Source organism: Parambassis ranga, chromosome 12 (assembly GCF_900634625.1).
Source record: "Parambassis ranga chromosome 12, fParRan2.1, whole genome shotgun sequence".
Lineage (NCBI taxonomy): Eukaryota > Metazoa > Chordata > Actinopteri > Ambassidae > Parambassis > Parambassis ranga.
The window spans coordinates 16,377,167-16,390,968 of NC_041032.1; the positions used below are offsets into that span (position 1 = coordinate 16,377,167).

The window sequence follows — 13,802 nt, forward strand, 5'->3', positions numbered from 1 at the left end:
GGGAGTGTGATGAATTCTCGGCTGAGCGTTGTGTAACGTTCCCCGCAGCATCTGAGAGGAGACACCCAGAGCTGTTCCTCGTTAGCCTAAAAGAACTGTAAACACAGGAAACACTCTGGGTCATTAGCATTAAACACGGGCAGCTGCAGTTCCTCCAGTGTCCACTTGAAGGCTGCCTCCCACAGTGAGTCCATCCTCACAGACCTCCATGTTAGAGCGTGTGAGGTGGAGGTCTGGAGACCAAACATGGAGCTACAAGAACTCAGACTGGACTCCAGGTGAGGGTCAAGTGTCTCCTGCTGACAGCACTCTGATTGGACCGAACCAAACCTGGTTCAACACCCGCTCACAGCCTGACGCCCGGCAGATGGAATTCTGGGAGTTTGTTTGAAATATGACAGCAGGTATAAAAAGAAGAAAGTTCTCTGTAAGCAGGAGGCTGAGAGCCAGAGGAAGCACGAGGGAAGGACTGTAAATGAACCGTGGTGCCACATGTTGAGCAACACACACACACACACACACACACACACACACACACACAAAGTACAACAAAAATAACACTGAACATCCTGCAGGGATGTGACTGAAGCTCCGGACTGATTTCACAACTTCCTCCTCCTCCTCCTCTTCTTCACCTCTGCTCTTCGTACACTCCACCTGCACGCGCCTCGTCCACAGCAGACCCCTCTCCTCCCCGCGTGTACACACGCGGACGACCAGGAGGAGCTGCCACAGTCTCCGCGGAGCCTCCAGGAGAGGACACAGCTTCTTCCAGCTGCTCCGTGCGTAAAACGTTCCGCGCTTCAGAGTCTGGACGTCAGGCAGCGACGCACCGCGAGGTAAAGAGCTTTTTCTTTATTTGATGTTTTTAAGAACATTTTTCTGAAAGATGTCAGCTGTGTGGAGGTTCAGTGAGGAGATGCGCGCGTGTGTGCAGCGAGGTGGATGATTGGCAGATTTCAAACAGACAGACAGCTGAGGGTGTTTTTAAAACATGAAGCATATTTAACCTCTGTAAGTTACAGAGGAGGTGTTCTCACATGGCTCCAGCTGGTTCTGGTCTCAGCTGTATGTTGCAGTCTGTCCCGGCACAGATTCAGCCGCTGCCCCTCTGTCAGCGTGCTGGTGGTTAAGCTGCTCCAGGACCTGTTCATGTCTGGAGGAACACTGGAGGATCAGTCTGTGCTTCCAGCTGACACGTCCGGCTCTGCATCAAGGAGCTGGTCATTATTTTATACACTGATGAGGAGCTTCAGAGGTTTGAGCTGCAGATGTTTTAGATGCCGTTGCTTTGACTCTATGTGCTGGAGAAACTTCGTTGTCTGGAAAATGAAGCGCCTGTTTGGTACGTTTAGAGTCTTCTGAGCTGTTGAGGTCACACTCACACTCTGCAGGTATAGAGTGGAACTAAACATGTGATCGTTGTGTTGAAGCCGCCTCTGCACCAGAAACTGAACCTAAAAGGAAGAATTAGGATTTAAATGTGTTTAAAAAGTGTGCATCCACCAATAATACGACAAAAATCTGCTCTCAACAAGGTCAGCAGATGCTTTAAAACTCTGACTGCATTTTCAGGTGCGCTGTCTCTTTAAGGCTTGGTGCTAAGCTAAGCTAATGGGCTTCTCCTTCCTGACACACAGAGCCTCTTCAGAAGTGTTTAACCGGTTGTTATCCGGCCTCCGTCTCACACACACAGCTGCAGTGTGAAACCTTGACAGGCGGAGGGCGGAGCCTCGCTGTCGCGCGGCAGCGGTGGCGGCGCACACCATCATACTTGTGAGACTTGTCATAGTTGTGGTCAACAATGTTGTGCAGCAAGAGGCCCGCTGAGTTAGAGCCCAACAAGCCCTCTCTGTCTGCTGGCTTAGACTCTGCGGCTCCACCCTGACCCCCACCCATTACCCCTGCACCCACCCACCCAGCACACAGACACACACAGAATGGGCCCCAGTTATCCTGCACACACACACACACAGACACACGACCTAAAAACAACAGGTTAAATGAATTGTGTGTCTGTGTGTGTCTGTGTCTGTGTGTGTGTGTATGTGTGTGTCTTTACTGGGCTTATGAATGGCAGTTGTGTTGGCGAATGTGTTTGCCATGGCTGCAGCATGGCAGAGGGAACCAATCAGATCAAAGAGGAAACACAATGAGCAGCTAAGGATGGCTAGCTAGCAGCAGTTAGCATGTATGTAAAGGGGCGGGGCTTGTCACCATGGTAACCTCTTAAACCATGTGTCGATTCTGGGCTTTTATTGATCATGTTTATCGATGAGGATGTTGCTGCTGTTGTGAAAGTGGCCTTCATGCTTGCTGTCTCCAGACCTTATGCTAAGCTAGGCTATGCTAAGCTGACCTCTGACCCATGGGGGGGTTGAAGGGTTAAAGGGTGAGCAGCTCCTGGATGCTGCCCCTCTTGGACAGAGTGTGTGTTTCAAAGGTTTTATAATCAGGTCATGAATCTGTCTGTCGGATCAGACACGGCCCTAAATAAAGACACCCCTTCATGTCCAAGCAGACGTGACTGTGGGGTTAAACAGCTACATCATGCTGACATTTCACTTCCTGTTTTCCCTTAAATCCAGTCTGTGGTGCTAAGCTACGCTAACCTACAGATGTCAGAGCAGAGACAGGTTTCTCCCGCCGTCTTTCACTCTTTCATCACTGATTGCACAGGAAGTGCTGTGTGACCCGTGAAGAGGTCACACGTGAACAGGAAGTGTGTCTGTGTGTGTGTGTGTGTGTGTGTTCCTTATATTGAATCTCAGCGTTCTGATTGGCCCTCAAACCCGCCATCACAGCCCCACTGTGCTGCACACTGAGGTCTCTTTGTGGCGGCGGTGACGTGTAATGAAAATATACCTGCTTTGGAAACTGACGGAGCTGTGTGTGTATGTGTGTGGACGGTAAATACCCCACCCAGCGCTCCACCCAAACACACACAGGAGTGTGTGATGGCTGCTTTTCCAGAGCAGGTTGTTCCTGCGGTCCAGAGATGCTGAATATAGTTCTGTTTCCATGGAGACCTCAGTGTAACTTGGAGCATGACGTGGTGCTTCAGCCATAGCGCGTCAGAGCTGGTGTTAGCGGCCACCCGGGTTCAGAGCGGGTTGTAGCGGCCACCCGGGTTCAGAGCGGCCGCCAGGGTTCAGGTGTGGACGCTGCGGCTCTGAGGATCTTATCTGTGGAGCAGCAGCGTCAGCCGGCCGACCTGAAGACTTCCAGAGCTCCAAACATCTGCAGATAGCAGCACGTTCAAAGAGCCCGTCACTATCTGCACACACACACACACACAGCCTGAGCCTCCTGCTGCCTTATCACCGCCCAGTGTTTATCTGAGCTACGTCACACACCGTCCACATCCACCCCTCACACCAAATGTCTAAAACCAGCGCTGCACCTGACGTGTCTGCACCCAGCAGGACGTGGTCTCTACAGGCTTCCAGAGGACAAAGAGTTAAATGCTAAAGTGAAGCTAATGCTCGGCTCCTTTTCACACTGAATTAGTGTGTACACCCGAAGAGCGGCCTGACCCTGCTCGGCTGTCAGCGCTGAAGTCAGGTTTATATCTAACTTTGACCCAGCAGCTGCTTTTACTCTGTACAACCTGCAGCAGTGACTGAGACAGAGGCAGAACACAGCCTCCACCTTGTTTGCTCTGTTTGACCATAAATTGACATGTAGACGTGTGTAATGGAGACATATGTTCAACGGGTTTGTGACATCACCCTCAGCCCCTCACACGAACAGATCAGTTACTCAGTTACACACTGTAACTACATTAACCTCCTAATGTGTGTGTGTGTGTGTGTGTGTGTTTTCTCCTCCGGGCCTGTTGCAGTCACAGTTAAAGTTTCACCCACTCAGAGGTCACAGCTAGTTTTATGGAGGTAATGTCTCCACACACACACACGCACGCACACACACACACACACTGGATCAGCCCCCCTCTGTGTAAACGCCCCCCTCAGGTCTCTATCAGCTCGTCCCTCTGGGTCGGGTCGTGGCTCCGTCATAAATATCAGTGGCCTCAGATCTTCATGTTTGTGGGTCTCCAGGGGACGATCGCTCACACTCTGAACCATCAGCGATGTAACCAGACTCTGAGGACAAACAAAGAGGAACGGACCTGTCAGAGACACACACAGACACACACACACACACACACACACACACACACACACAGACACACAGACACAGACACACACACACACAGACACACAGACACACACACACAGACACACAGACACACACATACACACACACACACACACACACACACACACATACACACACACACACACAGACACACAGACACACAGACACACACACACAGACACACAGATACACACATACACACACACACACACACACACACACAGACACACACACACACACACACACACACACACAGACACACACATACACACACACACACACAGACACACAGACACACACACACAGACACACACACACACAGACACACAGACACACAGACACACACACACACACACACAGACACACACAGACACACAGACACACACATACACACACACACACACACACACACAGACACAGATGAAGGCCTCCTGACCAGCGAACCTTCACAGGTGTGTCTCCTCACCGCCAGCACACTGATGACATCACATCACATCATCACTGTTAACAACATAATGCTTCAAGCTACGTGCTAATTTTCAGATATTTAGTCCAAAGTTTTAAATAAATCAAAAACACTGAATTAAAATAAAATGTAGTCGTGTAGTCATTTTAGAAATTAGGGCTAAAGGAACAAGAAGCTAATGAGGCCAAACCAGCATGTGTCCTTTCAAAATAAATCCCCACAGTGTGTGTGTGTGTGTGTGACCTGATCCCTCACTCGGTGCCTCAGGGCTGGGCGGGGCCGCTGCCTCCTCTCTCGGAGCACAGATTTGAGGCCTTTAATGTCTGGACTCCTCACGTGTCTGCAGACAGGAAACATCTGACCCCCGTCCTCGCACCTGAACGCCACACAGGTGACAAACACACCTGGCCTGTGAAGACTCGGCTTGTTTATCCACCACACAGCTGAGGAATGCTCCACACCGTTCTGTGTGTGTGTGATGAGGATGGTGATGATGGTGAAGATGGTGATGATGATGATGAGGATGATGGTGATGATGGTGATGTCTGGCCTGTCTGTCAGCTAACTTAGCTGTTCAGCTGAAAGTAAAGATCAACCAAAACAGGTCCATGAGCTAAAACAAACAGATACATCAATAAGATGACGGGTTTAGTACTTATTGATAAAAGGGAAAGAAGAACTGCTGCCACGGTGTTGCCACGGTAACATTAGCTATGTTGACAAAAAAGTTAGCTTCATGGTTAAAGTCGCTAAAAGTCCCAAAAAAGTGAGTTAGTAGTTTAAAGAATGGCCGCTGATGTTATTGATAAGCAGGTTATGGATACATTGTTGACGTGTCTGATTAACGTAAACACTGAGCGGCCATGTTTGCTGTAATGAGCGTCCCTGCTCTTCACTAACAGCTGCTAACGGAGCCTGAAACTTCACTGCTCTGCATCATTTCTGCTGCTGCAGAGTCCTGCCACCTCCTCCTCCCTCCTCCCTCCTCCTCCTCCCTCCTCCTCCCTCCTCCACCTCCTCCTCCCTCCTCCTCCTCCCTCCTCCACCTCCCTCCTCCCTCCTCCTCCTCCCTCCTCCACCTCCCTCCTCCTCCTCCCTCCTCCCTCCTCCACCTCCTCCTCCCTCCTCCACCTCCCTCCTCCTCCCTCCTCCACCTCCCTCCTCCTCCCTCCTCCACCTCCCTCACTGCTCCAGCTTTTTTCTTGCTGTATCTCCGTCTCCTCCTCATTTCACACATCAGCTGCTCTCCTCCTGCAGTCACAGCTTTAAAGGACATTTCACATCTTTCCTTCCACCTACTTATCGCTGCTCAGTCCCGTCCTGTAATTACTATTTTCAGGTGGGAGGGGGCGAGAGTGTGTGTGTGTGTGTGCTGCAGTTATTCTGCTGACTGCAGGAGCTCCACCTGGCAAAGACGGGGCGGGCATCAGCAGTTTGGGATGGAGTGAATGAAGATAAGGAGGCAGGAGGAGATCGATCTGAATGAACACACACAGAGACACACAGAGAGACACATGCACACACACACACACACACACAGAGACACACACACACACACAGAGAGACACATGCACACACACACACACACAGAGACACACAGAGAGACACATGCACACACACACACACACACAGAGACACACACACACACACACAGAGACACATGCACACACACACACACACACAGAGACACACACACACACACACAGAGAGACACATGCACACACACACACACACACACACACACACACACACAGAGAGACACATGCACACACACACGCACACAGAGACACACACACACACAGACACACACACACAGAGACACACACACACAGGCACATGGAAGTCCAGAGCTCCCAGTTTGAACATGTCCATCATGGCTTCCTGCTTCCTGCTTCCTGTGAGGAGTGCAGAATATTTAACATGTGACATGTGTCAGAAAGTTTGTGTACATTTAAAGAAAACGTGTGTTTCAGATCCTCTGTTATGATGAAGAGGGTTAATCCTCCTAACAATGGATGGAGGTAAAAGCCTTCTGGCAGCTTTGGCGCTCCACAGCGCCTCCTGCAGAGGTACAAGGTGAAGCTCTCTGTTTGTGAGAGTGTGTCAGTGTTTGACTGTCTCTGCGAGGACCAGCTGGAGCCTCAGAGCTCATGGGGACGAGGACGTTTGTAGAAAACGAGGACATTTGGGCCGGTCCTCTGCTCAGGCTCAGGCTCGGCTCCGGTCAGAATCAGGTGGGGATGCAGGGGGAGTGTCCTCCCTCAGACGGACGTGCAGTGTGAGCGGGCTGACGCTGCACTGTGGCAGTCTGCCTCTGAAGGTGTGGACGGTCGGTGTCACCGGGACATGCTGCCTGCTCACACTGCCGGAGGACTGAATATTTCCTGCACAGTGCGTATGCCTCGGCTTATCCAGTGTGTGTGTGTGTGTGTGTGTGTGTGTGTCCTCTGCAGGCTGCAGCTTCTTGTGGGACGTCCTGTGTGTGCATCATTCAGCATGTGTTTGTGTTTAACTTTGCAGTGAGACGCACTGCAGAGTCCCAGCTGCAGGCATAACTTTGTATGATCCTTCAGTCCTGTAACCCCCTGTGTGTGTGTCTGTGTGTGTGTGTCTGTGTGTGTCTGCAGTGATCGGACCCCCGCGCGCTGAGTGAAGATGATTCCTGTGCTGATCTGGGCTCTGGTCTCACTGAGTGCAGCACAAACACTTGACGTGCTGTATCCTGAGCTGGAGCACTCCAGAACCATCTATGTCACAGGTGAGTGTGTCACACACACACACACACACACACACACTCTCTCAGAGTGATGCAGAGTGAGACCATCCTGTGCTGTGTTCACGTCACTCACTCTGCAGAGTGGTTGGTTCTTCTCTGATAAGGCTGCTATGTTAGCTCAGTCAGATAGAGTTATCTCATCGCCGTGGAAACACAGCAGAGCTCTGAGTGATGCTGCTGCATGAAGCAAACTCTGAAATATCACACACACACAGTCAGCAGTGTGTCCTCACTGATCATTGCATTGAGCTTCATGTATTTGTTGTATTTCTGTGACACAGTCTGAGTCAGTGATGAGCTCATATGAACCGTCCTCTAACAACTTAATATCTAATGACAGCAACATTTAAAAAGCGTTTTATAAAAATAAAATAAGTAACTGTTAATCATCTGTTGACGAGTATATAAATATAAAAACGTCTAATTAATAACCTCAGCCTGACCTACAGCTAGTATTTATCTGAAGGAGCTCTAACCTGACTAAGACCCCGTTCACACTGGAGAGAGTCAGTCCAGCTACAGCAGGATTGAATCCAGATCGCCTTTAAGCTGGATACATTCAGACCTATTTTCTCACACACACGTGTCCGCGCTCAATCCGGCTGAACCCGGCTTCTTTGTTGTCCTCCAAACCACTAGGTGGCGCCTTGTAATATACAGAGTCCGTTCAGGCTGCAGTAGGACCGTGTGCACATGCGTCGTGTGTTTTTTTGTCGCTCGTTCTTTCGTTTTTTTCCGGTTCTAAAAGCAGTTTATTCCTTTGCAGCCCTGTGGAAATAAACTCAGAGCAAAGCTGCCGTAGTTCGACGGTTGTTTACATGCGGCTTTTGTACGCGACCCGGACACTGTCCCCGTGAACCGGAAGTATCACAGTGGTAGCAGGATTCACTAGCTGCATTTGTGTTCAGACCTGAGCCAGATGTAAGACAATCCGGCTAGATCCACCTCCGAGAGGTGGACTGAGATCAACCCGGATATATCCAGATACGGCCCGAATCCTGCTCTAGCCGGATTGATGTCCCCAGTGTGAACAGGGTCTAACTAACCTATGAGTAATCTTTAATAATACGTCATCAATAACTTCTCAACATGAACAAAGTCAATCAGTAATCAGAGAAGCTGCAGCGACACGAGAACCAACTGTGATGAGGAAGCAAAGAAACACAGAGGATCAATGAGCTGATCACTCACTGTAACACAGACACACACAGACACACACACACAGACACGCACAGACACAGACACACAGACACGCACAGACACACACACACAGACACGCACAGACACACACACACAGACACACACACACAGACACGCACAGACACACAGAGACACACACACAGACACACACACACACACACACACACAAAGACACACACAAAGACACACACACAGACACGCACAGACACAGAGACACACACGCAGACACAGACACAGACACAGACACACACAGACACACACACACAGACACACACACACAGACACGCACAGACACACACAGACACACACACACAGACACGCACAGACACACACACAGACACGCACAGACACACACAGACACACACACAGACACGCACAGACACACACACAGACACACACACAGACACACACAAAGACACACACACACAGACACACACGCAGACACACACACACAGTGACAGACAGACACACACACACATGAACAGACACACACAGACACACACACGAACAGACACACACACGCATGCACATGCACACAGACACAGAGACACACACACACATGAACAGACACACACATACACACACAGACACACACACAGACACACACAGACACACACACACACAGACACACACAGTGACAGACACACACACACACACACACACAGACACACACAGACACACACACACACACAGTGACACTCCTCCTCTGCTGTTTTGTAGAAAATGGCCCCCGCCTCTCGGTGCTGTCTGAACAGTCCAAGGTGGTGTCGCGGCGAGGAGGGAACGCCACGTTACCGTGCCGCATCCAGAGGGACCAATCACTGAGCACACCCAGCCGCAAGATGAGGATCAAATGGACCAAACTGACCTCCGACTACCTGAAAGAGGTCCACCCCCCCTTTACTGTCCTGTGCACGTCTTTCTGATATTGATTAGAACAATGATCAGTTTATGATCACATGTTATTAATGATGATCTGGTGACTTCCTTCTCCGGCTCCAGGTGGACGTGTTTGTCGCCATGGATTTCCACAAAAGGAGTTACGGCAGTTTCCATGGACGCGTCCACCTTCAAGGCTCCTCCCCCCTGGATGCATCTCTGGTCATCACAGAACTCACCCTGGAGGATTATGGGAGATATAAATGTGAGGTGATTGACGGGCTGGAGGACGACACGGTGGTGGTGTCCCTGGACCTCGAAGGTAAAGTCTTCGTCCTGTAAACGTCTCTGCTCTGTTCCAGGACTCAGTGTGTTCTGTTAGCTTTCATGACGTCGGCGGCCATGACGCCGACGTCATGAAAGCTGCTCTCTCTGCACAGGTGTCCTCTTCCCCTACTACCCCCGCCTCGGTCGCTACAACCTCAACTTCTACGACGCCGAGCGGGCGTGTCGCGAGCAGGACGCCATCGTGGCGTCCTTCGACCAGTTGTATGACGCGTGGCGAGGAGGGATGGACTGGTGCAACGCCGGCTGGCTGAGCGACGGGACGGTCCAGTATCCCATCAACGCCCCGAGGGAACCCTGCGGGGGAAGGAGCACGGTGCCAGGGATCCGCAACTATGGGCTGAGGGACAAGGACAAGAACCACTTCGACGTGTTCTGCTTCACCTCGCACTACAGAGGTCAAATCAATAATAATGATAAGACACGGTATCTGATCTGATCAGGCTGCATCCTGACACCTGCTCGTCCCCACAGGTCGCTTCTACTACCTGATCCACCCCTCCAAGCTGACCTACGACGAGGCCGTCACGGCGTGCCGAAAAGACGGAGCTCAGATCGCCAAGGTGGGCCAGATGTACGCCGCCTGGAAGCTGCTGGGCTACGACCGCTGCGACGCCGGCTGGCTGGCCGACGGCAGCGTCCGCTACCCCATCGCCACCCCCCGCCGGCGCTGCAGCCCCACGGAGGCCGCCGTCAGGTTCAACGGCTTCCCCGACAAGAAGCACAAGCTGTACGGAGCGTACTGCTTCAAGGGCCACGACTGAGCCGCAGACACACACACACACACAGGAGCACGCACACACAGGAGCACACAGACACACACACAGGAGCACACAGACAGAGAGACACACACAGGAACACGCACACACACAGGAGCACGCACACAGGAGCACGCACACAGACACACACACACAGGAGCACACAGACAGAGAGACACACACAGGAGCACGCACACAGGAGCACGCGCACACACACACACACACAGAGGAGGGGGTCTGTGTGGACAGACACACACACAGACACACACACAGGAGCACGCACACAGACACACACAGAGGAGGGGTCTGTGTGGACAGACACACACACAGACACAGACACACACATAGGCACACATGCACACAGACACACACACAGAGGAGGGGTCTGTGTGGACAGACACACTCAAACTGTTATTCTTCTTTCATGAAGCTGAAGACATCAGTTTAATAGTTTACACATATTTAAGGTTCTTGTAATTTAATCAATGCCTTCAAGGGGGGTGGAGTGAGGGTGGGGGTGGGTGGAGTGAGGGTGGGGGTGGGTGGAGTGAGGGTGGGGGGGGGTCACACCTTCAGCCATACTGTCATTGAAGACTGGACTAAGCAGCAGCGTCTGGACAGAGTCTGGACGGACGCCTCTCTGGTTTCGCTCGCTGATGACAGGAAGTCCTCGTTCTGAACAAGGTGCTACGTCAGCTGCTTCGTACTCATCCACCCGCCGGGTATCTTATGTTTCCACACAGACGTGTTGGACTGACCACCAGAACCAGCTGTTAGCATCGTACAGTGTGATCGTTCTGTTAACGACTGTTTTTTTATATACTGTAGAAATATGTACGTTTTTATTTTTGTCTTTCTGTCCGAGTCTCTTTGGTTTACATGAAGCTCCACGACCCTGACCACAAACACACCTTTGCACTGACGCCCGGAGGACAGTCTGTCCATCGCAGCAACACAAAATGCCTGGCACACTCACACACACACACACACACAGCGTAGGCTTTACAGTGAAGTAGTGGCTGATTCTGTGTTTGGCTTCCGAGCATGTCTTAGCTTCAACCAGCACGCAGCAGCGCTCATGTAGCGGCTAACGAACCAGTGCCGAGAGGTCGACGCACTGCAGCTCAAAGAGACGCGCACACGCCGCCATGAAGCACGCTGCAGCACGGTGCAAAGACCAACACACACCTACAACTGTCCACCAAAGATCCAACGAGCAACAAGCCTCTCCTCCGTCCTCTCAGTCACCGTGCTGTCCTGTCCTCATATGACCACAAGAGGGCGCCGGATCTGTAAACGGAATCACCATGAACGTCTCATCGCAACCAAATTAGCATAAACATGTTTCCAGTGGACCCCGAACAGTGACGGAGCAGCAGGAGCGCGCCTGTTAGACCAGGGCTGACTTCGTGGAGGATCAGGTTCAGGATCAGGCTGCTGCTGTTTGCTGCTCTCTCATGAACTGTGTGTTGCGGCCTCTCAGCACTCCCAGTCCACCCTGACCAGAAGTCTTCCACCTGTGCTGTAACTCAAAGGTGTAGCTGAGAGTTAAAGGATCCCTTTGGGACCCAGAGCTACGTACGGAGAGCTGGAGGCGGCACGGCGCCAGGTCCTGAGTGAGCACAGCGTTCCTGGCCTGATGATCTAATCCCTGAGCCACCTGGCCTGGGCTCACAGATCGGACCCTGTGGGCCGGCAGCCACCCGGCGCCGACCCGCTGACCGAGACAGAAACACAACCCTGTCAGAACAGCACGACTCCTGCACGGAGGCACTAACAGGCTTCTTCCATGTAAGGGCATCAGACTGAGCGCCGTGCATCGATCAGGCCTGAGCTCAGCGCACGCAGTCCCAGCCGGCCCGCTCCGCTGAGCTCATCCAGAGTCCAGCTGCACTTATCACCGCCGCCGCTGGACAGACCCACAGAGACCCACGACATCTTTCTGTTACTCTCATTTATTGTAAACAATCTGCAACAAGTTTGGTTTGTTGAAGGAACCTTCGGACATTTGGAACATCGGACTCCTCGCTGAGAGGGTTAACTCTTAACTCCTGCAAAGGTTCTGTCCAAGCTGCAGATTGATACCAAATTTAAGACAGCAGCCACTGTCACGGTTAGCTTAGCACAGGTCTGTCTGCCTTCAGCTCCAAACATCAATGTCAAGTCAGCCCTGATGCTATGCTAACTGACGCTAATTGTCTTCATCATAATTAAACCACCCAACATCATCTGTTAGCCTTTAATGCTAACAGTCTCCTGGTTGATGTTTACTTCAAATCTAGCATAGCTAGCTAGCTGATTCCATCTGCTGCTAGCCTTAGCTCTATGCTAACAGGTGCTAATTAGCTCCTTGTTGTGCTGCCCTTCATGTTTAGCATACAGGCATGAATTTGGTATCAATCCTTTCACCTTGTTGTATTGTCCAGAATGGACGTTTCTTTAAAAACATGTTTTGTCTTTTTATTTCTGTTTTGTCTCCCCGGTCTGTGACTGCAGCGCTCCAGGAGACTTCTGGGACCCACTGACACAGGGACAATAAAACAGAACGTAAAGACGCCGTCTCTGAGTTTTATCCTGAACACATCACGGCACCCTGTGAGCTCTGTGAAGGTGGAGCTCTGCGGGTGTTTCCACAGGGCGGAGCGCTGCTCCAACAGCAACATGTTTTCCCAGCAGGAACAGCGGCGCCATTCATGGTGCTGCGGCGTGCGACGAAGCGCCGCAGGCTGCCAAAGTAAAGGCCTGAGTGAGCAGCCGGTGACGTGCTGTTGATTCATATTTAGTTTGTTTACACATGACAAGGTGGGACAACACAGAAACCTGCCACTGAGCTCAGATCATAACTTCATCTGTTGACTCAAAATACTCATGAAGCCAAATATGGATCAATCTTTGGAAAATAGTTCCTGTATGAACGCACCGCTGCCTCAGCTTTGATCAGATGACCGACAGATTCAGAGTTTACTGAGAGGTTATTAAGCTTCAGAGGTTTAGTTTACACTAATGTTATAATCACGTTATAAGACTGAGTCTGTCCTTTAACATCATTATTGATCTGTAGTTCTTCAAAGAAAATGATAACTAATTTTATAAATGACGACTTTAAAACTTTAGTTTTTTTTGTTGTGAAACATTTTTTGTCTTTTTCACTTTTTTGAGGTTTTGTTGCTGAAAAAACTAAACTTAAAGTGAGATTAAAGCTACAGTGCAGAACGTC

At 51.0% G+C, this 13,802-nt stretch overlaps 1 protein-coding gene across 2 annotated transcripts; it reads left to right on the forward strand.

Annotated features, from left to right (window-relative positions):
- The first annotated feature begins 567 nt into the window (after positions 1-567).
- hapln1b (hyaluronan and proteoglycan link protein 1b) lies at positions 568-10,708 on the forward strand. Of its 2 annotated transcripts, none has more exons than XM_028418412.1 (6): positions 568-839; positions 7,255-7,385; positions 9,324-9,490; positions 9,606-9,804; positions 9,923-10,225; positions 10,302-10,708. In XM_028418412.1, exons 2-6 carry the CDS (start codon positions 7,283-7,285, stop codon positions 10,589-10,591), a joined length of 1,062 nt encoding a protein of 353 aa, XP_028274213.1. In that variant the 5' UTR covers positions 568-839; positions 7,255-7,282; the 3' UTR covers positions 10,592-10,708. The 2 variants fall into 2 exon arrangements, with proteins under 2 accessions (XP_028274213.1, XP_028274214.1); XM_028418413.1 differs by lacking the exon at positions 568-839 and adding an exon at positions 6,763-7,018.
- The last annotated feature ends 3,094 nt before the right edge of the window (positions 10,709-13,802 follow it).

Excerpts from the sequence above, each read along its gene's own strand:
- hapln1b (XM_028418412.1), top strand. The coding sequence starts at position 7,283 with ATGATTCCTGTGCTGATCTGGGCTCTGGTCTCACTGAGTGCAGCACAA. Across the intron at positions 7,386-9,323 it reads CAGAACCATCTATGTCACAG|AAAATGGCCCCCGCCTCTCG; the intron begins GTGAGTGTGTCA and ends GCTGTTTTGTAG. Across the intron at positions 9,805-9,922 it reads GGTGTCCCTGGACCTCGAAG|GTGTCCTCTTCCCCTACTAC; the intron begins GTAAAGTCTTCG and ends CTCTCTGCACAG.